This window comes from Oncorhynchus mykiss, chromosome 11, assembly GCF_013265735.2.
Source record: "Oncorhynchus mykiss isolate Arlee chromosome 11, USDA_OmykA_1.1, whole genome shotgun sequence".
In the NCBI taxonomy this organism is placed as follows: domain Eukaryota; kingdom Metazoa; phylum Chordata; class Actinopteri; order Salmoniformes; family Salmonidae; genus Oncorhynchus; species Oncorhynchus mykiss.
This window is the reverse complement of record NC_048575.1, coordinates 64,954,559-64,982,391: the sequence shown is the minus strand read 5'-3', so window position 1 is coordinate 64,982,391 and position 27,833 is coordinate 64,954,559. Positions and strand designations below refer to the sequence as shown.

The following is a 27,833-nucleotide window of genomic DNA, read 5'->3' as shown; positions in this document are numbered from 1 at the left end:
TGCTATGGCTTCCCCTCTCTCTCTTGCACAAGGGCGGACTTAGTGATTTGGAGTCCCTCTAGGCATAGGCCAGTCTGACTGTCAAACAAATCACTTTAAAAAGTAGGTTACTTTTGCACGGTCATCCCAAAAAAATCTAGCATCTGAACAGTGCACTATGCACCTGCCAACTTTCCTTCAATTCGCAAGTTGCAGAAACTATCTCACTGGAGAAAGCATCCGAGTGAGCGAAACAGCTCCCCTCTATCTTACTATATATAGCCCATGTACAATGCATTCGGAAAGTATCCAGACCCATTGACTTTTTCTACATTTTGATACGTTTTGGAACCACCAAGTCTCTTCCAAGAGCTGGCCGCCCGGCCAAACTGAGCAATCGAGGGAGAAGAGCCTTGGTCAGGGAAGTGACCAAGAACCCGATGGTCACTCTGACAGAGCTCCAGAGTTCCTCTGTGGAGATGGGAGATCCTTCCAGAAGGACAACCATCTCAGCAGCACTCCATGCCACTCCTCAATACAAGGCACATGACAGCTTGGAGTTTGTCAAAAGGCACCTCAAGACTCTCAGACCATGAGAAACAACATTCTCTGGTCTGATGAAACCAAGATTGAAGTTTTTGGCCTGAATGCCAAACGTCACGTCTCGAGGAAACCTGGCAGCATCCCTACAGTGAAGCATGGTGGTGGCAGCATCCTACAGTGGGGATGTTTTTCAGCGGCAGGGAATGGGAGACTAGTCAGGGTCAAGGGAAAGATGAACGGAGTAAAGTCCATAGAAAACCTTGATGAAAACCTGCTCCAGAGTGCTCAAGACCTCAGACACAGCCAAGACAAAGCAGGAGTGGCTTCGGGACGTTTGGTGTTCGCCAAAAGGCATGTGGGAGACTATAATATATGGAAGAAGGTACTCTGGTCAGATGAGACTAAAATTGAGCTTTTTGGCTATCAAGGAAAATGCTATGTCTGGAGCAAACCCAAACACCTCTCATTACCCCAAGAACAACACCCCCACAGTGAAGCATGGTAGTGGCAGGATCCTGCTGTGGGATGTTTTTCATCGGTAGGGACTTGGAAACTGGTCAGAATTGAAGGAATGATGATGGCGCTAAATACAGGGAAATACTTGAGGGAAATCTGTTTCAGTCTTCCAGAGATTTGAGACTGGGACGAGGTTCACCTTCCAGCAAGACAATGACCCAAAGCATTCTGCTAAACCAACATTTGAGTGGTTTAAGGGGAAACATTTAAATGTCTTGGAAGGGCCTAGTCAAAGCCCAGACCTCAATCCAATTGAGCATCTGTGGTATGACTTAAAGATTGCTGTACACCAGCGAAACCCATTCAACTTGAAACGGCTGGAGCAGTTTTGCCTTGAAGAATGGGCAAAAATCCCAGTGGCTAGATGTGCCAAGCTGATAGAAATACCCCAAAAGACTTGCAGCTGTAATTGCTGCAAAAGGTGGCTCTACAAAGTATTGACTTTGTGTTGGGGTTATGTGGGCAAAGTTATGCATGCTCAAGGTTTCAGTTTTTATGTCTTATTTCTTGGTTATTTCACAATAAAAAATATTTTGCATCTTCAAAGTAGTAGGCATGTTGCGTAAATCAAATGATACAAATCCCCCCAAAATCTATTTTAATTCCAGGTTGTAAAGGCAACAAAATAGGAAAAATGCCAAGGGTGGTGAATACTTTCGCAAGCCACTGTGTATATATATATACATATATGTACAGTTGAAGTTGGACGTTTACATACACCTTGGCCAAATACATTTAAACTCACTTTTTCCACAATTCCACACATTTAATCGTAGTAAAAATTCCCTGTCTTAGGTCAGTTAGGATCACCACGGTCTCATTCTGACCTTAGTTATTTTGTTATGTCTTTGTTTTAGTATGGTCAGGGCGTGAGTTGGGTGGGTTGTCGAAGTTATTTTTTCTATGATTTGGGATTTCTGTGTTTGGCCTGGTATGGTTCTCAATCAGAGGCAGCTGTCAATCGTTGTCCCTGATTGAGAACCATACCTAGGCAGCCTGTTTTCACCCTTGAGCTGTGGGTGATTATTTTCTGTTTCCTATCTGTACCAGACAGAACTGTTTCGGTTTCATTTCGTTGGTTTTGTATTTTAGTGTTCTGAGTTCTATTAAAGAATATGAACACTTACCACGCTGCGCATTGGTCCTCACCTTCTTCCACCACAGACAACCGTTTCAACCACTTTATTTTAAGAATGTGAAATGTCAGAATAATAGTAGAGAGAATAATTTATTTCAGCTTTTATTTCTTTCATCACATTCCCGGTGGGTAAGAACTTAACATACACTCTATTTAAAAAAAAAAGGGGTGGACCTGCTTAGATTGTTGCTTCCATCAATGTAATTGTCTGCATCATTTCCAATCTCCCATATATTTTTGGGGGTAAATATATATAGCCATATACATATGCATACATATACACATATATACATACACATACCTATATAGACATACACACCTTTTTTAGAATACAGTGCCTTGCGAAAGTATTCGGCCCCCTTGAACTTTGCGACCTTTTGCCACATTTCAGGCTTCAAACATAAAGATATAAAACTGTATTTTTTTGTGAAGAATCAACAACAAGTGGGACACAATCATGAAGTGGAACGACATTTATTGGATATTTCAAACTTTTTTAACAAATCAAAAACTGAAAAATTGGGCGTGCAAAATTATTCAGCCCCCTTAAGTTAATACTTTGTAGAGCCACCTTTTGCTGCGATTACAGCTGTAAGTCGCTTGGGGTATGTCTCTATCAGTTTTGCACATCGAGAGACTGACATTTTTTCCCATTCCTCCTTGCAAAACAGCTCGAGCTCAGTGAGGTTGGATGGAGAGCATTTGTGAACAGCAGTTTTCAGTTCTTTCCACAGATTCTCGATTGGATTCAGGTCTGGACTTTGACTTGGCCATTCTAACACCTGGATATGTTTATTTTTCAACCATTCCATTGTAGATTTTGCTTTATGTTTTGGATCATTGTCTTGTTGGAATACAAATCTCCGTCCCAGTCTCAGGTCTTTTGCAGACTCCATCAGGTTTTCTTCCAGAATGGTCCTGTATTTGGCTCCATCCATCTTCCCATCAATTTTAACCATCTTCCCTGTCCCTGCTGAAGAAAAGCAGTCCCAAACCATGATGCTGCCACCACCATGTTTGACAGTGGGTATGGTGTGTTCAGGGTGATGAGCTGTGTTGCTTTTACGCCAAACATAACGTTTTGCATTGTTGCCAAAAAGTTCAATTTTGGTTTCATCTGACCAGAGCACCTTCTTCCACATGTTTGGTGTGTCTCCCAGGTGGCTTGTGGCAAACTTTAAACAACACTTTTTATGGATATCTTTAAGAAATGGCTTTCTTCTTGCCACTCTTCCATAAAGGCCAGATTTGTGCAATATACGACTGATTGTTGTCCTATGGACAGAGTCTCCCACCTCAGCTGTAGATCTCTGCAGTTCATCCAGAGTGATCATGGGCCTCTTGGCTGCATCTCTGATCAGTCTTCTCCTTGTATGAGCTGAAAGTTTAGAGGGATGGCCAGGTCTTGGTAGATTTGCAGTGGTCTGATACTCCTTCCATTTCAATATTATCGCTTGCACAGTGCTCCTTGGGATGTTTAAAGCTTGGGAAATCTTTTTGTATCCAAATCCGGCTTTAAACTTCTTCACAACAGTATCTCGGACCTGCCTGGTGTGTTCCTTGTTCTTCATGATGCTCTCTGCGCTTTTAACGGACCTCTGAGACTATCACAGTGCAGGTGCATTTATACGGAGACTTGATTACACACAGGTGGATTGTATTTATCATCATTAGTCATTTAGGTCAACATTGGATCATTCAGAGATCCTCACTGAACTTCTGGAGAGAGTTTGCTGCACTGAAAGTAAAGGGGCTGAATAATTTTGCACGCCCAATTTTCAGTTTTTGATTTGTTAAAAAAGTTTGAAATATCCAATAAATGTCGTTCCACTTCATGATTGTGTCCCACTTGTTGTTGATTCTTCACAAAAAAATACAGTTTTATATCTTTATGTTTGAAGCCTGAAATGTGGCAAAAGGTCGCAAAGTTCAAGGGGGCCGAATACTTTCGCAAGGCACTGTATACCTTTATTATTTCCCAAACCCTACCACCCTTCCCCCGATTGGAGGAAACTAATGAACAACAACACCTAGGCTTAAACATTCAGCCTACACACAAGAATTTCAGTAAGCATTTCTCTACGGCTGGCCATGCTTTCCTCCTGGCTACCCCAACCCCGGGCAGCACATCCCCTGCAGCTACTTGCCCTACAGCTACTTGCCCAACCATCCCCAGCTTCTCCTTCACCCAAATCCAGATAGCAGATGTTCTGAAAGAGCTGCAAAACCTGGACCCATACAAATCAGCTGGGCTAGACAATCTGGACCCTCTCTTCCTACAATTATCTACCACCATTGTTGCAACCCCTATTACCAGTCTGTTCAACCTCTCTTTCGTATTGTCTGAGATTCCTAAATATTGGAAAGCTGCAGCGGTCATCTCCATCTTCAAAGTATAGCGGTCATCCCCCTGCAGCGGTCATCCCCCTCTTCAAAGTCATCCCCCTCTTCAAACAGTTACAGACCTATATCCATCCTGCCCTGCCTTTCTAAAGTCTTTGAAAGCCAAGTTAATAAACAGGTCACTGACCATTTCGAATCCCAGCATACCTTCTCCGCTGTGCAATCCAGTTTCCGAGCTGGTCCCGGGTGCACCTCAGCCATGCTCAAGGTAATAAACGATATCCTAACCGCCATCGATAAAAGACAGTACTGTGCAGCCGTCTTCAGCGACCTGACCAAGGCTTTCGACTCTGTCAATCACTGCATTATTATTGGCAGACTCAACAGCCTTGGTTTCTCAAATGACTGCCTCGTCTGGTTCACCAACTACTTCTCAGATAGAGTTCAGTGTGTCAAATCGGAGGGCCTGTTGTCTGGACCTCTGGCAGACTCTATGGGGGTACCACAGGGTTCAATTCTCGGGCCGACTCGATGTCGCTCTTGCTGCGGGTGATTCCTTGATCCACCTCTACGCAGACGACACCATTCTGTATACATCTCGCCCTTCTTTGGACACTGTGTTAACAACACTCCTTCCACGGCATCCAACTTCTCTTAAACGCTAGTAAAACTAAATGCATGCTCTTCAACCGATCGCTGCCTGCACCCGCCCGCTCGACTAGCATCACTACTCTGGACGGTTCTGACTTAGAATATATGGACAACTACAAATACCTAGGTGTCTGGCTGGACTGTAAACTCTCCTTCCAGACTTATATTAAACATCTCCAATCCAAATTGTAATCTAGAATCGGCTTCCTATTTCACAACAAAGCCTCCTTCACTCACGTTGCCAAACATACCCTCGTAAAACTGTCTATCCTACCGATCCTCGACTTCGGCGATGTCATTTACAAAATAGCCTCCAACACTCTACTCAGGAAACCGGATGCAGTCTATCACAGTGCCATCCGTTTTGTCACCAAAGCCCCATATACCACCCACCACTGCAACCTGTATGCTCTCGTCAGCTTGCCCTCGCTACATATTCGTTGCCAGACCCACTGGCTCCAGGTAATCTATAAGTCTTTGCTAGGTAAAGCTGCATCTTATCTCAGTCACCATAACAACACCCACCCGTAGCATGCGCTCCAGCAGGTACATCTCACTGGTCATCCCCAAACACCTCCTTTGGCCGCCTTTCCTTCCAGTTCTCTGCTGCCAATAACTGGAACGAATTGCAAAAATCGCTGAAGTTGGAGACTTATATCTCCCTCACTAACTTTAAGCATCAGCTATCTGTGCAGCTTACCGATCGCTGCAGCTGTACACAGCCCATCTGTAAATAGCCCATCCAACTACCTAGATCATCCCCATATTGTTTTATTAACTTTTTTGCTCTTTTGCACACCAGTATTTATACTTGCACATCATCATCTGCACATCTATCACTCCAGTGTTAATTTGCTAAATTGTAATTACTTCGCAACTATGGCCTATTTATTGCCTTACCTCATTACGCCATTTTGACACACTGTATAAATAATTTTTCTATTGTATTATTGACTGTATGTTTGTTTATTCCATGTGTAACTCTGTGTTGTTGTTAGTGTCGCACTGCTTTGCTTTATCTATGCCAGTGTAACGGTCGTCGATGGTGGAAGAAGGTGAGGACCAAGGTGCAGCGTGGTATGTGTCCATATTTATTAGAATGAACACGGAAATAACAAAATAATCACCCACAACTCAAAAGTGAAAACAGGCTACCTAAATATGGTTCTCAATCAGGGACGACAATAAACAGTTGCCTCTGATTGAGAACCATACCAAGCCAAACACATAAATCCCAAAACATAGAAAAAGGAACATAGACAACCCACCCAACTCAAGCCCTGACCATACTATAATAAAATAACTAAGGTCAGAACGTGACAGTACCCACCCCCAAAGGTGCGGACTCAGGCCTCAAAACCTAAACCTATAGTGGAGGGTCTGGGTGGGTGTCTGTCCGCGGTGGCAGCTCTGGCGCGGGACGTGGGTCCTCACTCCACCATAGTCCTTCTCCGCCTCTTTACCCGCCTCCGTGGCCTCTTTAACACGGCGACCCTCGCCGCCGACCTCGGACTGGGGACCCAAGCCACGGGTCCCGAATGGACCGGAGATTCCGGCAGCACCGGACAGGCGGGGGACTCCGGCATCTCCGGAGTGAAGGGCGATTCTGGCAGCCCCTGGCTGACTGGCGGCTCTGGCAGCCCCTGGCTGACGGGCGGCTCTGGCAGCCCCTGGCTGACGGGCGGCTCTGGCAGCCCCTGGACAGACGGGCGGCTCTGGCAGCCCCTGGACAGACGGGCGGCTCTGGCAGCCCAGGACAGACGGGAGACTCTGGCAGCCCAGGACAGACGGGAGACTCTGGCAGCCCAGGACAGACGGGAGACTCTGGCAGCCCAGGACAGACGGGAGACTCTGGCAGCCCAGGACAGACGGGAGACTCTGGCAGCTCAGGACAGACGGGAGACTCTGGCAGCTCAGGACAGACGGGAGACTCTGGCAGCTCAGGACAGACGGGAGACTCTGGCAGCTCAGGACAGACGGGAGACTCTGGCAGCTCAGGACAGACGGGAGACTCTGGCAGCTCAGGACAGACGGGAGACTCTGGCAGCTCAGGACAGACGGGAGACTCTGGCAGCTCAGGACAGACGGGAGACTCTGGCAGCTCAGGACAGACGGGAGACTCTGGCAGCTCAGGACAGACGGGAGACTCTGGCAGCTCAGGACAGGCAGGAGCACCTGTAGGGAGGAGACAGAGAGACAGCCTGGTGCGGGGGGCTGCCACAGGAGGCACCGGATAGACCGGACCGTGAAGGCACACTGCAGGTCTTGAGCACCGAGCCTGCCCAACCTTACCTGGTTGAATGCTCCCCGTAGCCAAGCCAGTGCGGCGAGGTGGATTAGCCCGCACTGGGCTGTGCTGGCGAACTGGGGACACCATGCGTAAGGCTGGTGCCATGTACCCCGGCCCGAGGAGACGCACTGGATACCAGATGCGCTGAGCCGGCTTCATGGCACCTGGCTCGATGCCCACTCTAGCCCGGCCGATACGAGGAGCTGCTATGTATCGCACCAGGCTATGCCTGCGCACCGGGGACACCGTGCGCCTCACGGCATAACACGGTGCCTGCCCGGTCCCTCTCTCTCCACGGTAAGCACGGGGAGTTGGCTCAGGTCTCCTACATGACTTAGCCACACTCCCCGTGTCCCCCTTCCCAATAAATATTTGGGGCTGCCTCTCGGGCTTCCAGCCGCGCTGCCGTGCTGCCTCCGGATACCGCCGCCTCTCAGCTTTCGCTGCCTCCAGCTCTGCCTTGGAGCGGTGATATTCCCCAGCCGTCCAGGATCTCCTCCCATGTCCAGGAGTCCTGAGATCGCTGCTGCTGCTGCTACTGCCCGTTACCACGCTGCTTGGTCCTTTGGTGGTGGGTGATTCTGTAACGGTCGTCGATGGTGGAAGAATAATAAAAGAACTAAGGTCAGAACGTGACAGCCAGGTCGCAGTTGTGAATGAAAACTTCTTCTCAACTGGCCTACCTGGTTAAATAAAGGTGACATTTTTAAAAATAAAATAAGAATAGTAAAGCTCCCTTTATGGTCTCAAATTGCCGACCAATCAGGCAATCAGGCAATCAGCCAACCCTTAGTAAACTTTTGGAAAAAATGGTGTTTAACCAGATACAATGCTATTTTACAGTTAACAAATTGACAACAGACTTTTAGCACGCTTATAGGGAAAGACATTCAACAAGCACACCACTTACACAAATGAATGATGATTGGCTGAGAGAAATTGATGAAAAAAAAAGATTGTGGGGGCTTTGTTAGACTTCAATGCAGCTTTTGACATTATCGATCATAGTCTGTTGCTGGAAAAATTGATGTGTTATGGCTTTACATCCCCTTATATATTGTGGATAAAGAGTTACCTGTCTAACAGAACACAGAGGGTTTTCTTTAATAGAAGAATCTTCAACAAAATCCAGGTAGAATCAGGAATTCCCCAGGGCAGCTGTCTAGGTCCCTTACTTTTTTCAATCTTTACTAACGACTTGCCACAAAGCCTGTGTCTATGTATTCGGAAGACTCAACACTATACACGTCAGCTACCACAGCGACTGAAATGACTACAGCACTTAACAAAAAGCTGCAGCTAGTTTCAGAATGGGCGGCAAGAAATAAGTTAGTGCTAAATAATTCAAAAACTAAAATAATTGTATTTCGGAAGAACCCCTGTATCTTTGTAGTGACTGGGTGTATTGATACACCATTAACTACACAAAGGTGCAGACACATGGATACGCACACATTGTGATATTGTTGTATGGTAGTATTGAACATTTTGTTTTATATGTAATGTGGGTGCTTTGGTGTGTTTGGACCCCAAGAAGAGTAGCTGCTGCCTTGGCATCTAATGGGGATCCCTAATAAATACAAATACAAATACAATTTCAAAGTGTAATTAATCGCTTCACCATACTCAAAGGGATATTCAATGTCTGCTTAAACATAAAAAAAAAAGCATTTACCGACAGGTGCCATTTTTTGCGAGGCATTACAAAAACCTCCCTGGTCTTTGTGGTTGAATATGAGGTTGAAATTCACGGGAATTTACAGGTAATTCTATGTGTAGAGTACAGAGATGAGGAAGTCATTAAAAATTAATTATGTTAAACACTGTTATTGTATGCAATTTATTATGTGAGTTGTTTTTTTTTACTCCTGAACTTATTTAGGCTTGCCAAAACAAAGGGGTTGAATACTTGACTCAAGACTGTTTCTGCTTTTTCAAAACCGCATCATTCCACTCTGCTGCCTCTATCTCTCCCCACACATCCGGTACTGAAGAAACAAACCAAAAGAAAACAGTTTTCTTTTGAAGCAATTTCCCTCTGCTCTCTGACACGCACGCACACGCACACTCCCACACTCCCACACCGTACATGACCTTTCCTCAAAGCAAAAGGTTTAACGTTGTGCCGTTTCAATTAACGTTGGGGTGAGTGTTCCATCATCTTGCTGGCTGACACACTCTCTCTCTCCCTAATGAAATGCTTTCTTCTTTCAGAGTTCTTAATTACTTTGTTCCAGTGCCTTTGTTCTCCTCTCAGGGACCATGAATAATGCAATAACAGGAACTTTGGAAGTCCTTTAATGATCTATGTTCTATCAACAGCACCTCTTTATAGTGCAATCAGGCAGGGACAATTAGTTATACACAGAATAACAAACTCATAGTGAATTCAAAATTATGTCCCTGAAATTATTCATGTCCATAACGTCTTCCTCCACGCCCTCGTCCGGGTGCAGACCAATCACTACTAGTGTGTGTGTATGTGTGAGTGAGTTTGTGTTTCAATACACTGCTGGAGACCTATATCTCACGCTGGGTATTACCGTAATTATAGACTCCTGCATGTTGGTAAGTGATGTTGACAACAAATCAGGGTTGAAATAAACATGAAATCTCCCACAAATCTGTCCCTGTTATTTCAGAGTTGTCCTATCCCCACATTCTCTAAAATAAACAAGGGGGAAATACACTGAATTTACACTGTAAGTGAAAGTACATCCACAGTACACAGGATTATCATAGACAAATAAACAGTGTAGGTGAGTGTAATATCCTATTTGAATTATCATGGGTAGACTACAGCTGCCATCCTACTACTGTAGCTACTATAAAATTATGAATCCTGTTGAGCAATAATCCAAGTTTGACATACTTAGTGCCACCGTAGCTTTACCTGTGTCATCCTGTTAATCAGTTTACTTCACACCACATTTACATAATGTATATGTAGTACAGGTAAACACCAATAAAAATCATGTTTTCATCCTCATGCATGAAATATAGCAACTGCTCTCCCAAACACGCATCATCTCAACACTATATCCCTAGATTAAATCACAGCAGTGAAGCAAGACAAGAGGGGGGATTATTTCTGATTGTGTGCCATTGAAACTTGATCAAATTGCAGCCAGCCCATTGCTACTTTCTAGTGAGTGCAGCCAGTGTTGCAGCTAGCCTAGTGTGCCTAGCGCTTCCAGTGAGCGCAGCCTGTGTTGCAGCTAGCCTAGCATGCCTAGCACTTCCAGTGAGTGCAGCCTGTGTTGCAGCTAGCCTAGCATGCCTAGCACTTCCAGTGAGTGCAGCCTGTGTTGCAGCTAGCCTAGCAAGCCTAACACTTCCAGTGAGTGCAGCCTGTGTTGCAGCTAGCCTAGCATGCCTAGCACTTCCAGTGAGTCCAGCTTGTGTTGCAGCTAGCCTAGGGTGCCTAGCGCGTCCAGTGACTGCAACCTATGGAACATGCTAATTATCCTCCTCACAGCTCTTCTGCTTACTTGATTTTAGAGTGATAAAAAGGAGGCAGAATCGGCTTACCTCCGCAAAGCACCGCAATTAATTGTAATCTAATTTAACAAGAGGCCCACTTTAGCTTGCTAATGTGGCTAATTGTAGCCACACAGGAAGTGCTATTGACCAAAGGTTGCCATTAGACATGATGAAGGCACTGATGTGTGAATACCTCAGCCCACAACATACACACATATCTCTCTCAACTGCTATATGCAGACAGAAACACACAGGTGAGTGCACACACACACACAAACACACCCAAGCAAACACCCACAAAGGCAGAGCAGAAAGGGATTTGTTGTGGTGGCTGCATGCCAATGTTGTTTGACTGTAGCAACTGGTTGAGGTGTTTATTCTTTAGAAAGGCGAGGAGAAAAGGGCGAAGATGGAAACGTTTCTGCACAGAGACACAAGACAAGTACTCATTAAATCAGTAGAAGGAACAGTACAACAGTAAACAACCTATATTTATTGTATCAAAAGCTCCAGATGGTAGACCAGTACAGCAGTACAGCAAACTGTTTCATCGTGGCATAACATTCCTCAAGTGTATTAGAAATAAGTAGTACATGTAGGGACTCATGTTATAAGTAAACAATTTTGATAAGACATTGCTTAGAGTATCAGTTTATTCTTAAAGTAGGCCTATAGACATAAAGACTTGGGAAGATGAATCTTTGAGTCTTGTGCTAGCTCAGCTAAAGGGAGGGGAGTACTGCAACAGTCCCCTGTCTGTTGGTCCTCTCAGGTTCTGTATCTATAGTGGGCTAGGTTAATCCTAGCCAGGTTCGACAGTAGAGAGACTTGGAGAGGCTGTTGAGACTCACTTCCTACACAGCTGCTTTACCTCACAGGCCTATGTGACCCACTTGCTTACACCATTGTAACTATTTGTGTCCCTGAAACTCATAGGCTACAGAACATGAAACATTGGCTGCTATTCAACTCTCATGTAAAGCAGCTCAAATGCTTGGGAGTGCTTCACAAAAGGCCTGGGATCTCTGCTAGCAAAGGCGTTGTTATCATATCAACCCAGCTAATGACATCAAATCAGCAGCAGTCATCTGTTAAGGTGGCACCCTACGCCACTCTAGCATGTGTAAGTAAGCAAGTGCAACACTTGACATCCTTCCAGTCAGACCAAACCATCCATGATAAGCCAATTTATTTCTTGGTAGCATTTTTGTCAAAACAAGGCTAATTTGGTCATTTCTCTTGAAATAACATTTGACAGAAAGTCAATGGCAGTCATGGATTTGGGATGTTTTCCCTTTCAGTGACAAGAAAAGGATCAACAGGTTGAAGTTGTACTAAGTAAACCTCATTGACAGAACAAGCCTACCTTTTGTGGGTTCTGTGCGCTTGGGTAGATCCAGCGTATCGTAGTTTTTGTCATTCTCGCCGTTTTTTCTGGCTGGATAGAGCCAGAGAGAACATATGTAAATGCCACATTCAGAGACAACCTGACAGAGTTCACTGACAATGTCCTAGAGACAATGCAGGACCACACACACACACGCGCAGATGAACACACACGCATGCATGCACAGACACATGCACACAGAAACATGCATCACTGCACACACAAGTCTAGTAGCAGCCCTTCCCAGAGATGGCAGGTGGAAATCCCCTTTAATAATGCAGGGAGGGTAATGGAGCCAGGTGACTACAGAAGGGCCAGCTAATGAACCTCTCTCCATCCATTTCCTCAACAGGGAGGGGACATGCCTATGTCACTATGTGAGACTCAACCTTTAACATTTCAAACAGAACTTACCAGCAGGCTGAGGGGAAACTGCACTGCAGTCTAAAGCTGGGACTAAAAACTAGAGCCCAGGTTCTTTTTCACTACCCAGACTTACCCGTCTTACCTGGCCCTCCCCTACCTCTACCCCCGAGATTAGGCTAGGTTTGGATTACTAACACCATGATGTTGGGGGGCATGATGAAAGAGGTAGACCTACAGTAAGGGTGCAGCAAATAAAGAGGGGAACACGTAAAGTCCTTCAAACCTTTTGGAAGAGATCCAAACTACTAATGCTACAGTAGCTATAAGGGGAGGGATGAGAGGGTGTGCTGAGTCAAGACATGAGGACACTCACCTTGATTAAACCATTCCTCTATAGTTAGCCAAGGAAGCAGCAGCAATGCCAAAAACACAAGCAGGGAGAAGAGAAGAGTAAATGATAAAATAGGTTGTGAGGATTAGAGGTGACAATAACAAGTAAACACTTCAGTCAACTTGGGGCTGTAAATTTGAGAGAGAGAGAGAGAGAGAGAGAGAGAGAGGGGGGGGTGTATGTTTGAAAGAAATCAAGGGAGGGAAAGGAGAAATAGAGGCAGTAGTGCTGAGCGATTAGTGGTTCAGTTTCGGTTAGAGTATTACAAAACTACCACAGTTTACGATTTCGGTTTCAATTATTATTTTAATGTCTTGTGTGTAGGGGGCAGTATTTTGATGTTTGGATGAAAAACGTACCCATTTCAAACTGCCTATTTCTCAGCCTCAGAAACTAGAATATGCATATAATTGTCCGATTAGGATAGAAAACACTCTAAAGTTTCCAAAACTGTCAGAATATTGTCTGTGAGTATAACAGAACTGATATTGCAGGCGAAAACCCGAGGAAAATCTAACCAGGAAGTGGCTTCTATTTTGAAAGCTCCATGTTCCATAGCCTGCCTTCGCTCCATTTAAAGGGATATAAACCAGATTCCTTTTCCTATGGCTTCCCCATGGTGTGAACAGTCTTTATACATAGTTTCAAGCTTTTATTTTGAAAAATGAGCGAGAAAGATCACATCGCGTCATTGTATGGCTGGGTGCCAGCAGCGTTTTGTATGTGCAACAGCTTGGAGCATCCATTTTCTCTCTCTCTCTCTGAAGAAGCTACATTCCCGGTTGATATATTATCGATTATATATTGCAAAAACAACCTGAGGATTGATTATAATTTTTTTTTGACATGTTTCTACGAACATTACGGATACTATTAGCCAGCAGCATACCACCCTGCATACCACTGGCTTGCTTCTGAAGCTAAGCAGGGTTGGTCCTGGTCAGTCCCTGGATGGGAGACCAGATGCTGCTGGAAGTGGTGTTGGAGGGCCAGTAGGAGGCACTCTTTCCTCTGGTCTAAAAAAATATTCCAATCCCCAGGGCAGTGATTGGGTACACTGCCCTGTGTAGGGTGCTGTCTTTCGGATGGGACGTTAAACGGGTTTCCTGACTCTCTGAGGTCATTAAAGATCCCATGGCACTTATTGTAAGAGTAGGGGTGTTAACCCCGGTGTCCTGGCTAAATTCCCAATCTGGCCATCAAACCTAATAATCCCCAGTTTACAATTGGCTCATTCATCCCCCTCCTCTCCCCTGTAACTATTCCCCAGGTCATTGCTGCAAATGGGAATGTGTTCTCAGTTAACTTACCTGGTAAAATAACGGATAAATAACTTTTGGAATTTTCGTCTACGATGTTATGACCGCTCGAGCCTGTTGATTTCTGAACATAACGCACCAACCAAATGGAGGTATTTTGGATATAAAAATAATCTTTATGGAACAAAAGGAACATTTATTGCGTAACTGGGAGTCTCGTGAGTGCAAACTTCTGAAGATCATCAAAGGTAAGCTATTTAATTTTTGCTTTTCTGACTTTCGTGACCAATCTACTTGGCTGCTAGCCGTTTGTAATATTTTGCCTACTGAAAGAGATGTTCTTACATAAACGCTTGGTATGCTTTCGCCAAAAAAGCTTTATTGAAATCTGACAAGCCAGGTGTTAACAACAAGCTAAGCTGTGTTTTGCTATATTGCACTTGTGATTCCATGAAAATTACATATTTTTTGTGATTTAATTTGGCGCTCTGCAATTCAGCGGTGGTTGACGAATATGATCCCGTTAACGGGATGGGTGCATATATAAATTATGAAATAATGACATTACACTTATTTTTGAGCTTTTTAATGGAAGTTCCACAGCCAACAATATTGAACATTCAATTGAGAAAACATAGAAAATATTCCCTTCTCTGTCAGGTCCACATTGGGACCATCAATAGAAAAATTGGAAATTACTATGAAATAATATCATATTTCAGTTGTGTATATTACTTAGTTTTAATTGTATTATTTTATTATTTATAATTCCTTAAAGTCATCATCTCATCTGTGTTTAAGCAGTAGCAGCCAAACAACCAGACAACGTAATCTCTGCACTCCCCATACTGTTCTGTCTTAAGTCATCTTATTTAGCTAGGCTAGCTGCAGAGCTGTCTGACAAAATCCAGAAATTACAAGAAAGGTGAGATTTTTTCATTTTTTGGAGTAAGACAAATAATTACATTTGGGGATTACGTAGATTACATTTTCCATTACATTTAGCTGGTTTTAATCGCTCAGCACTAAGAGGCAGAGGGAAAGAAAGAGAGCAAGAGAGAGAGTGGGGGAATATAAGGAAAGAAACAAGTATATAGGTTAAAAGTAGACAAGCGTAGAGTAAATCCCATTAGCACTCCACAGGTATTCTTTTGGGACAGTGTTCAAAGAGGCTGTGGTGTCAGTGTGCTCGGCTCATTATAGAGAAAAAAGTGTGTGATCTAACTTTACTATCCATTTGTGTTCCAAAAGTCCTCAGAAGAATAGTACAACAAGGAACATTTGGGGACATTTCGCCAGTACCAAAAAGGAAAAATTGTATTTTAGGTTTAGGGGTTAGGGTTACGGTTAGGGTTAGAATTAGGAGTTAGGGTTAGGTTTAGGGTTAGGTGTTTGGGGTTAAGGTTAGGAAAATTGGGATTTTGGATGGGACTACATTTTTTGGTCCCCACTTGGATAGTAAAACCAATGTGCGTGTGTGTATCACTACACTGTAGTGCCACAAACGAGGAGAGAGAGGGTCAGTCACTGCCACATAAGGCACTAAGCCAGCCACACATAACAGCACAGGAATATAGGAATCAAGAATAAAAAGAGAAATGCAAAAAGCAACCATTAGCATTCACTAAATAAGTTGGCCTGAAGCGTCAATTTGTGGTAATGGCTCTAACGGCAAGTGTCAGAATTCGGGGGGGTAATTTAGAGCATTTATCATGTAACTAATTGCTGTGAAAGACTGTTGTCTAAACAGCTCTCCTGAAAGATCCAACTCCCCTTCCAGCACTCATGCTGGTTTTATAGGGCCGTTTTTAGCTTTTTTAATGTAGGCTATCTCTTCTTCAAAGTACACCTCCAGGGCCTGCGAAGGCTAAACACACCTCATTAACTGCTATGTACAATAGAATCCCACTGGCTAATTCGCTTGAGATTGTCATCTATGATATTAATCTGTAAACACACACACTTTTAGACACACGCTCCAGTGCTTTCTTGGCCTCTAAATCATTGGCGTCCCCCTCTGGACCCTGAGGGGTGAAAGGTCAATGAAATTGGGTCTCACATCATTGGCTAAGTGATTAATTTCCATCATTATTTGTTGTGGGAGAGGGAGCTCTGCTTGTTGTTCAGCCATTAGTCAGCCAGTGATTGAGAGGTGGCAAATATACGAATGACATACTGTATCTGTTTAGGACCAGAGGTATCCTATACTAAATACTGTAACTGTCTAGGGAGAAACAGCTCTTGGTTAAATTAGGTAAATAGAGCTCTAAAGAGCTGAAGAACTGTGTGATAGGCTTGGGTACATACAGTTAACTATACAAACTGACATGGCCCATTTTGCAAATAGCATACAGGTTTAGATTCCATTGTAACTGAATGCCAGATAAGGAGAAAAGTGAGAATTTCTGTATTCCTACAGATCAGTCATCACTGGCGTCCATGGAAGAGACTCGTTTTGGGACTGTCTACGTTTTTGGACTGGGCCTACATTTTAAAGCTGGGCCTACGTTTTGGGACTGGGCCTACATTTTGTGACTGGGCCTATGTCTTGGGACTGGGCCTACATTTTGTGACTGGGCCTATGTCTTGGGACTGGGCCTATGTCTTGGGACTGGGCCTATGTCTCGTCAGTCTCCCTCTGTTTTGTCCTCTTACCTTTGGCCTTCTTCCCTCCAAAGCAGCCTGCGTCATCCTTCTTCTTCCTCTGAGGGCCCGCAGAGCCCGGGGCCTGCAGAACGGACGGGTCTGTGAACTTCTCGGCCCCTGGGATCTCTTTGTGAACGTGGTAAGACAGGTTCCTCATGATACACACACAGTTCTCCACAGACTGGTGGGGGGATAGAGGGAGGGACAATGTCAATTCAAACATATACAGATTGATCAAACAATATGATATGAAAGGGACTGGTTATTTTCTAGGAAATTAGATAGAGAACAGCAAAACTCAGCAGTTAAGAGATCCGCATCCACAGTATTAAATGTCTCCAATGAACAGATTACATATTGGCAATGCAGATACAGTAATATCGGTCGGTTTGGAGGCTCACCTTGTTGTCCATGTCTTTCTTGCCCACAGCTGACTGCAAGGCGTGCAGCAGAGCATCCACAAGCCCCTCACACTCCCTTAGTCTGCGCCTTGCCTCGGCCCCGTCCGAACTCACATTCCTGGGGTAGAGAAGGCAGAGAGACAGGGAGGTTAACCTCTTAGAGCTCTAGGGGCGCTATTTCATTTTTGGATAAAAAACGTTCCCGTTTTAAGCGCGATATTTTGTCACGAAAAGATGCTCGACTATGCATATTCTTGACAGTTTTGGAAAGAAAACACTCTGAAGTTTCAGAATCTGCAAAGATTTTGTCTGTAAGTGCCCCAGAACTCATTCTACAGGCGAAACCAAGATGATGCATCACCCAGGAATTAGCAGAATTTCTGAAGCTCTGTTTTCCATTCTCTCCTTATATGGCTGTGATTGCGCAACGAATGAGCCTACACTTTCTGTCGTTCGCCCAAGGTCTTAGCAGCATTGTGACGTATTTGTAGGCATATCATTGGAAGATTGACCATAAGAGACTACATTTCCCAAGTGTCCGCCTGGTGTCCTGCGTCGAATTCGGTGCGCAATTGCCAGCTGCTTCCACTTTACCATTTGATTCAGGGGAGAAAGCATGTGTCCAAGAACGATGTATCAATGAAGAGATATGTGAAAAACACCTTGATGATTGATTCTAAACAACGTTTGCCATGTTTTCAGTCGATATTATGGAGTTAATTTGGAAAAAAGTTTGCGTTTTGAGGACTGAATTTATGGATTTTTTTTGGTGGCCAAATGTGATGTATAAAACAGAGCTATTTCTAATACACAAGGAATCTTTTTGGAAAAACTGAGCATCTGCTATCTAACTGAGAGTATCCTCATTGAAAACATCAGAAGTTCTTCAAAGGTAAATGATTTTATTTGAAGGCTTTTATGTTTTTGTTAATGTTGCGTGCTGGATGCTAACGCTAATGCTAACGCTAAATGCTAACGCGAAATGCTAACTCTAGCTAGCTACTTTTACACAAATTATTGTTTTCCTATGGTTGAGAAGCATATTTTGAAAATCTGAGATGACAGTGTTGTTTACAAAAGGCTAAGCTTGAGAGATGGCATATTTATTTCATTTCATTTGCGATTTTCATAAATAGTTAACGTTGTGTTATGCTAATGAGCTTGCTGATAGATTTACACAATCCTGGATACAGGGTTTTTTTCATAGCTAAACGTGACGCAGAAAACGGAGCGATTTGTCCTAAACAAATAATCTTTCAGGAAAAACTGAACATTTGCTATCTGAGAGTCTCCTCATTGAAAACATCTGAAGTTCTTCAAAGGTAAATTATTTTTTTGAATGCTTTTCTGTTTTTTTGTGTAAATGTTGCCAGCTGAATGTTAATGCTAAATGCTACGTTAGCCATCAATACTGTTACACAAATGCTTGTTTTGCAATGGTTGAGAAGCATATTTTGAAAATCTGAGATGACAGTGTTGTTAACAAAAGGCTAAGCTTGAGAGCTAGCATATTTATTTCATTTCATTTGCGATTTTCATGAATAGTTAACGTTGCGTTATGGTAATGAGCTTGAGTCTGTATTCACGAACCCGGATCCGGGATGGGGAGATCAGAAAGGTTAAAGAGACAGAGATACACAGGTCAGAGAAACAGAAAACACAACCACATGTTTTAAAGACCAAAAGCATTTAATTAAAAAGCTTTAAGAATATAAACAGCTAGGTAGACTTGCAAATGGAACTTGCGGATTCTTCATTCCAAATCAGACTAATGTAAATTGAACAAAAATATAAACACAACATGCAACAACAAATATTTTACTGAATTACAGTTCGTATAATAAAATCAGTCCATTAAAATAAATAAATTAGGCCATCATCTATGGATTTCACATGACTGGGAATACAGATTTGCATCTGTTGGTCACAGATACCTTTAAAAAAAGGGTAGAGGCATGGAACAGAAAACCAGTCAGTATCTGGTGTCACCACCTTTTGACTCATGCAGCACAACAAATCTCCTTCGCATAGGGTTGATCAGGTTGTTGATTGTGGCCTGTGGAATGTTGTCCCAATCCAAATCAAATCAAACCCAATTGTATTGGTCACATACACATCGTTATCAGATATTAATGCGAGTGTTACGAAATGCTTGTGCTTCTAGTTCCGACAGTGCAGTAATATCTAACAAGTAATCTAACAATTATCCAACAACTACCTAATACACACAAATCTAAAGGGGTGAATGAGAATATGTACATATACAGTGGGGCAAAAAAGTATTTAGTCAGCCACCAATTGTGCAAGTTCTCCCACGTAAAAAGATGAGAGAGGCCTGTAATTTTCATCATAGGTACACTTCAACTATGACAGACAAAATGAGAAAAAAAATCCAGAAAATAACATTGTAGGATTTTTTATGAATTTATTTGCAAATTATGGTGGAAAATACTCCCTGTTCACGCAGTCATGGGTGAACAGGGAGTACAGGAGGGGGCTGAGCACCCACCCTTGTGGGGCCCGAGTGTTGAGGGTCAGCGAAGTGGAGATGTTTCCTACTTTCACCACCTGGAAGCGGCTCGTCAGAAAGTGCAGTACCCAATTGCACAGGGCGGGGTTGAGACCCAGGGCCTCATGCTTAATGATGAGCTTGGAGGGTACTATGGTGTTGAATGCTGAGCTGTAGTCAATGAACAGCATTCTTACATAGGTATTCCTATTGTCCAGATGGGATAGGGCAGTGTGCAGTGTGATGGCGATTGCATCGTCTGTGGACCTGTTGGGGCGGTATGCAAACTGAAGTGGGACTAGGGTGGCAGGTAAGGGGGAGGTGATATGATTCTTGACTAATCTCTCAAAGAACTTCATGATGTCAGAAGTGAGTGCTACGTGGCGGTAGTCATTTAGTTCAGTTATCGTTGCCTTCTTGGGTACAGGAACAATGGTGGCCATTAGCAGACTGGGATAGGGAGCGATTGAATATGTCGTTATACACACCAGCCAGCTGGTCTGTGCATGATCTGAGGATGTGGCTAGGGATGTTGTCTGTGCCAGCAGTCTTGCGAGGGTTAATATGTTTAAATGTCTTACATACCTCAGCCACGGAGAAGGAGAGAGGGGGGCGCAGTCCTTGTTAGTAGGCTGCGACGGTGGCACTGTATTATCCTCAAAGCGGGCAAAGAAGGTGTTTAGTTTGTCTGGAAGCTAGATGTCGGTGTTCGTAACGTGGCTGGTTTGATCTTTTATGTCCACAATTTCCTGTAGACCCTGCCACATACGTCTTGTGTCTGAGCCGTTGAATTGTGACTCCACTTTGTCCTTATACCGACATTTCGCTTGTTTGATTGCCTTGCAGAGAGTATAACTACACTGTTTATATTCTGCCATATTCCCAGTCCTCTTTCCATGGTTAAATGCGGTGGTTCGCACTTTCAGTTTTGCGCGAATGCCGCCATCCAGCCACGGTTTCTGGTTAGGGTAGGTTTTAATAGTCACAGTGGGTACAACATCTCCAATGCACTTCCTTATAAACTCACTTAACAAATCAGCGTATAGATCGATGTTATTCGCTGAGGCTGCTCTGAACATTTCCCAGTCTGCGTGATCAAAACAATCTTGAAGCGTGGATTCCGATTGGTCAGACCAGCGTTGAATGGTTTTAGTCACAGGTACATCCTGTTTGAGTTTCTGTCTATAAGACGGTAGGAGCAAGATGGAGTCGTGGTCAGATTTGCAGAAGGGAGGGCGAGAGAGGGCCTTGTATGCATCACAGAAGTTAGAGTAGCAGTGATCGAGTTTATTGCCTGCGCAAAGCTGCAATAAATATACTGATAGAATTTAGGTAGACTTAAATTAGCTTTTTTTAAATCCACAGCTACAATAAATGCAGCCTCAGGATATATGGTTTCCAGTTTACATAGAGTTCAGTGAAGTTCCTTCAGGGCTGTCGTGGTGTCTGCTTGAGGGGGTTTATACACAGCCGTGATGGTAACTGACAAGAATTCTCTTGGGAGATAATATGGCCAGCATTTGATTGTAAAGAATTCTAGGTCCGCTGAGAAAAAGGACTTGAGTTCCTGTATGTTGTTGGGATTACACCATGAGTCATTAATCATGAAGCATACACCCCCGCCCTTCTTCTTCCCAGAGAGGTTTTTATCTCTGTCGGCGCGACGCATGAAGAACCCTGGTTTGCTGAACCAACTCCAACAACGTATCCCGAGAGAGTAATGTTTCAGTGAAACAGAGAATGTCACAATCTCTGATGTCTCTCTGGAAGGCAACCCTTGCTCTAATTTCGTCTACCTTGTTGTCAAGTGACTGGACATTGGCGAGTAGTATACTCAGAAGTGGTGGGCAGTGTACGCCTACGGAGCCTGACCAGGAGGCCGCTCAGTCTGCCTCTTCTGCGGCAACATTGTTTTGAGTCGGCTTCTAGGATTAGATCCACTGTCCTGAGTGGTGGTCCGAACAAATGATCCGCTTCGGGAAAGTCGTATTCCTCGTATTCCTGGTCGTAATGTTAGTAAGTTGACGTCGCTCTTATATCCAATAGTTCTTCCCAGCTGTATGTAATAACGCTTAAGATTTTCTGGGCTAACAATGTAAAAAACAATATACTGCATAGTTTACTAAGGACTCGAAGCGAAGCGGCCATCTCTGTCGGCGTCATCTTAATTCCTCTTCAATGGCTGTCTGAAGTTTCTGGAAATTGTCGGGAACTGGAACGCCGCCGTACACGTCGATCAAGAGCATCCCAAACGCGCTCAATGGGTGACATGTCTGGCAAGTATGCAGCCCATGGAAGAACTGGGACATTTTCAGCTTCCAGGAATTGTCTACAAATTCTTGCGACATGGGGCCATGCATTATCATGCTGAAACATGAGGTGATGGCGGCAGATGAATGGCATGACAATGGGCCTCAGGATCTTGTCACAGTATCTCTATGCATTCAAATTGCCATCGATAAAATGCTGTTGTGTTAGTTGTCCATAGATCATGCCTGCCCATACCATCACCCCATCACCACCATGGCACACTCGTTAACGTCAGCAAACCACTTGCCCACACGACGCCATACAAGTGGACATTGGTTTTGAGGCTGGATGGATGTACTGCAAATTTCTCTAAAACGACTTTAGAGGTAGGCATATGTTAGAGAAATGAATATTAAATTATCTGGCAACAGTTCTGGTGAACATTCCTGCAGTCAGTATGCCAATGAACGCTCCCTCAAAATTTGAGACATCTGTGACATTGTGTTGTGTGACAAAACTGCACATTTTAGAGACGCCTTTTATTGTCCACAGCACAAGGCGCACATATGTAATGATTGTCTTGTTTAATCAGCTTCTTCATATGCCACACCTGTCAGGTGGATGGATTATCTTGGCAAAGGAGAAATGCTTACTAACAGGTCCGTAAACAAATTTGTGCACAAAGTTTGAGAGAAAGATGTTTTTTTGTGCATATGAAACAGTTCTGGGATCTTTTATTTCAGCTCATGAAACATGGGATGAACACTACATGTTGGTTTATATTTTTGTTCAGTGTAGTTTGAGTGAATACAACCTGCAACGAGGCTCTGTATAGGCCTTTTCAGAGAGTTTAGTTGTGGATAGATAGCAGGAGCTGCCAGGCTCGCTGGGGACTTCATTTAAGAATGTTTCCTTTCTGTGCCATATAATCACATTACCAACCACCCAGCAAGTCCTGGAGGAGGATGCCTGCCACCACTGTGGAGGGGTTGAGGGGGGCAGTCAAAGCCTTGTGCCCTGCCAGCATGACACACAAACACACACACACACAATCAGTCTCTGGGGCAGACTCCATTTATCTCAGGTAGAGCCTGGGCTATTACACACTTTGGCCTAATTAAAACTAATCTATGGTAGAGAAGCAGACAGCGCAGACCATCTGGGCCTCTATTCCCAAGTCATAAAACATCCGTTTTGGCCCAGAGAAATCACTTCCACCCATAACGGCCACCAAGGTGCATCCAACAGGGATTGATTTGACGGAAGAGTTGTGTGTGTGGTTGTTTGTGTGCGCTTACAGTAGGTGTATGTTTGGGCCGACATACAAAGCGGGATATGCGTTTTTTATTGGCAGGCATTTTATTGTTGCTTTTTCTAGAAAGTACATCTATTGTGGGTGTCAATTTGTGCATGTGTGTGTGTGTGTGTTTCAATGTCAATCTGTATGTGTGAGGGTGTGTGTGAGAGAGAATGTGTGTGAGGGTGTGTGAGAGAGTGTGTGTGTCTGAGGGTCCATTCTGTGTGTCCATTGTGTGGCCCGTATATAAACTGCCCAGTCCCAGGGGTTTGTCATGGTGACATGTGGCCATAAAGGGAAAATAGACTGGCCATAAAGGGACAATAGACTATCCTCTGACCCAATAGACTGTCCTCTGGGAGTGGGTCAGAGAGAGACAGCCTCCCTGGTGGAGACTGATGAAATGTCCTGATCTGTCCCTCATCACAAGGTCATAATATATATAAAAATATAGTATTCACCCCCCTTGGATTTCTTCACGTTTTATTGTGTTTCAGAGAGAGATTCAAATTACATTTTTTTCAATGATCTACACAAAATACTCTAATGTCAAGGTGGAAGAAAAAGTATATATTTTTTAAGATTAATAAAAAATAAAACACATTGATTAAATAAGTATTCACCCCCACTACATGTTATAATCACCTTTGGCAGTGATTACAGCTCTGAGTCTTTCTGGGTAAGTCTCTAAGAGCTTTGTAACACTTGAATTGTGCAATATTTAAAAAATCAGATATGTTCAATTATTGCCATAGATTTTCAAGCAGATTTAAGTCAAAACTGTAACTTGGCCACTCAGGAACATTCACTATCTCCTTGGTAAGCAGCTCCAATGTAGATTTGGCCTTGTGTTGTAGGTTATTGTTTTCCTGCTGAAATGTTAATTCCTCTCCCAGTGTCTGGTGTAAAGGTGAAGCAGGTTTTCCTTTAGGGTTTTACATGTGCTTAGCTCCATCACTTTTTATCCTGAAAAACTCCCCAGTCTTTGCCTAATGTCAAGTATACCTATACCATTATGCAGCCACCACCATGCTTGAAAATAAGGAGGTATTTACTCAGTGATGTGTAGTTGGATTTGCCCCAAACATAAGGCTTTGCTTTTAGGCCAAAAGTGTATTCCTTTGCTGTGTTTTTTTGAAGTATTACTTTAGTACCTTGTTGCATACAGGATGTAAGTTTCTGAATATTTTTATTCTGTATATTTGTATTCCTCTTTTTGCTCTGTCATTTAGGTCATTATTGTGGAGTCACTACAACGTTGTTGATCCATCCTCAGTTTTCTCCCATCATAGCCACTGGATTGTTTACCAATGGCCTCATGATGACATCCCTAAGCAGTTTCCTTCCTGTCCTGCAGATCAGTTAAGAAGGACGACTGTATCTTCAATGTGTCTGTGTGGTTTAATACATCCTCCACAGCACAATTATTAACCTGACCATCCTTAAAGAGACATTCAATGTCTGATTTGTTATTGTCACCGATCTACCAATCACTGCCCTCCTTTTTGAGGCTTTCGAAAAGTTCCCTGGTCTTTGTAGTTGAATCTGAGATTGAAATTCAATACTTGAATAGATGTTGTATTTATAGGGGACAGATGAAGAGGTAGTCGTTCAAAAATCATGTCAACCCCTATTATTTCACACAGAGTAAGTCCTGGTAACTTATTATGTGATTTGTTAAGCAAACTTTTATTCCTGAACTAATTTAGGCTTTCTTAAACAAAGGAGGTGAATACTTATGACCATATTTTAGTACATTTGTAAAAATGTGTAGAATTGTATTATGACGTATTTTGTGTAGATCAATAACAAACAATCACAATTAAATCTACTTCAATCCCACTTTGTACCACAACAAAAATTAGAAAAAATCCAAGTGGGGTGAATACTTATGATTCCCACTCTATAGGCCATTTAGCAGAAGCTTTTATCAAAATAGACTTCCTCACAAAAGGAAATAATATGCTTAAAAGCATATAGAGGTTATAGTGACCTAAGCAGCAAATGTGCAGTTCTGTCAAGGCATGAGTACACACAATCTCCCATACATCAGCAAAGCTCCACACAAATTTGCTTCTGCCTCTGGCCAGCTTACTAGGCAACAGAGAGTGTCATTGGTTACAGTTGCCATGGAGATGTACTCGACAGCAGGTAGAGAGAGGTAGAGAGAGAGAGAGAAAGAGAGGTAGAGAGTGAGAGAGGGAGGTAGAGAGAGAGAGATGTAGAGAAAGAGAGAGAGAGAGAGAGAGAGAGAGAGAGAGAGAGAGAGAGAGAGAGAACCGAAACAGAAGAATGGGTTAATCTGGAATGGGTTACATTTGATCAAAACAGCAGGGGGTTGGAAGAAAGCGTTGACTTGGATCCTGACCAACAGACTGCACTGACTGCTGAGCTGAGCTGAGCTGCAGTGGATTAGGGACTGTGGGTTGGCCATGATGGGGCTGGGGCAACATACAGTATAGCTGGTACAGAGGATATCTTTTGGTGCTTCACTAGGGTGGCACACTGCCAAAATACAAGGCCCAAGTCACGACAGGAGAAAAAAAATACTAGTGAGTTGTCTGAAGTTTTTTAAAGTCCACTTGGCAAAATGGACACTGGTAGAGAAGTTATAGCCAATATAAAGAATTTGTAGCTTCTAAATCTTTATTAGAAACACTAAAGCCATCCACAAGCATAATTCCTGGAGTCCCATGTGTTACAACATATTGGAGACTTCCTCAGCGGGAGCCAGTTGAGGTTGGACACAGCAGCCGTGGCTAGTTTACTGGTGGGGATAGAACGCAGCTCTAGACAGACTGTCATGTACTGTCATGTTGTGTCTTGTTTCTGTCCTTTCCCTTCACCCTGTCTCCCTCTGCTGGTCGTTGTTAGGTTACCTTTTCTCCCCCTCTTTTCCCCAGCTGTGCCTTGTCTCCTCCTAACTACCTCGTCACCCCTTTTCCCACCTGTTCCCTTTTTCCCTCTGATTAGGTCTCTATATCTCTCTCTGTTCCTGCTCCTGTCCTTGTCGGATTCTTGTTTGTGTTGTTCATGCCGGAACCAGACTATCGTCATGTTTGCTGCAACCTTGTCCTGTCGGAACCTGCCGGTCCATCTGAGCCTACGTTTTGTTTTGTTATTAAAGAAGCTCTGTTTACGTTAATTCGCTTTTGGGTCCTCATTCACGCACCTAACAGAAGAATCCGACCAAGAATGGACCCAGCGACTTCGGATCCTCTCCACTCAGCCGTCGAGATCCAGGGAGCGATGCTAGGCAGACACAAGCAGGAATTGTCTGCTGCTCGGCATGCCGTTGAGACCCTGGCCACCCAAGTCTCCAACCTCACAGAACAGGTTCACCATCTCCGCCTCGATCCACCGGCCACTTCCAGGGCTTTCGAATCTCCGGAGCCCAGAATCAATAACCCGCCGTGTTACTCTGGGGAGCCCACTGAATGCCGCTCGTTCCTCACCCAGTGTGATATTGTGTTTTCTCTCCAGCCCAACACTTACTCCAGGAGCACTGCTCGTGTCGCCTACGTCATATCTCTCCTTACTGGACGGGCTCGTGAGTGGGGCACGGCAATCTGGGAGGCAAGGGCTGAGTGTACTAACCAGTATCAGGACTTTAAGGAGGAGATGATACGGGTTTTTGATCGATCTGTTTTTGGGGAGGAGGCTTCCAGGGCCCTGTCTTCCCTATGTCAGGGTAATCGATCCATAACAGACTACTCTATTGAGTTTCGCACTCTTGCTGCCTCCAGTGGCTGGAACGAGCCGTCTTTGCTCGCTCGTTTTCTGGAGGGTCTCCGCGCAGAGGTAAAGGATGAGATTCTCTCCCGGGAGGTTCCTTCCAGCGTGGATTCCTTGATTGAACTCGCTATTCGCATTGAGCGACGGGTTGATCTTCGTCACCGAGCTCGTGGAAAGGAGCTCGCGTTCTCCGTTGCCCCCCTCTCCGCATCACTACCATCTTCCTCTGCCGGCTCGGGTGCTGAGCCTATGCAGCTGGGAGGTATCCGCATCTCGACTAAGGAGAGGGAACGGAGAATCACCAACCGCCTCTGTCTCTATTGCGGTTCTGCTGGTCATTTTGTCACTTCATGTCCAGTAAAAGCCAGAGCTCATCAGTAAGCGGAGGGCTACTGGTGAGCGCTACTACTCCTGTCTCTCCTTCAAGATCCTGCACTACCTTGTCGGTCCATCTACGCTGGACCGGTTCGTCAGCTTCCTGCAGTGCCTTAATAGACTCTGGGGCGGAGGGCTGTTTTATGGACGAGACCTGGGCTCGGGAACATGACATTCCTCTCAGACAGTTAAGGGAGTCCACGGCCTTGTTCGCCCTGGATGGTAGTCCTCTCCCCAGGATTCAGCGTGAGACGCTACCTTTAACCCTCACTGT

At 44.1% G+C, this 27,833-nt stretch overlaps 1 protein-coding gene across 17 annotated transcripts in view; it reads right to left on the bottom strand.

The window, feature by feature from the left end:
- arvcfb (ARVCF delta catenin family member b) overlaps positions 1-27,833 on the bottom strand; it is a 309,144-nt gene that overhangs the window by 30,248 nt on the left and 251,063 nt on the right. For 15 of the 17 annotated variants that reach the window (XM_036936118.1, XM_036936125.1, XM_036936123.1 and 12 more), the window contains 4 exons: positions 17,394-17,511; positions 17,002-17,173; positions 13,070-13,087; positions 12,310-12,381 (listed from right to left, as the gene is read on the bottom strand). In XM_036936118.1, coding sequence (XP_036792013.1) covers positions 12,310-12,381; positions 13,070-13,087; positions 17,002-17,173; positions 17,394-17,511 — 380 coding nt within the window. The remainder of the gene's footprint in view (positions 1-12,309; positions 12,382-13,069; positions 13,088-17,001; positions 17,174-17,393; positions 17,512-27,833) is intronic. The other 2 variants (XM_036936120.1, XM_021621907.2) reach the window with 1 other exon arrangement.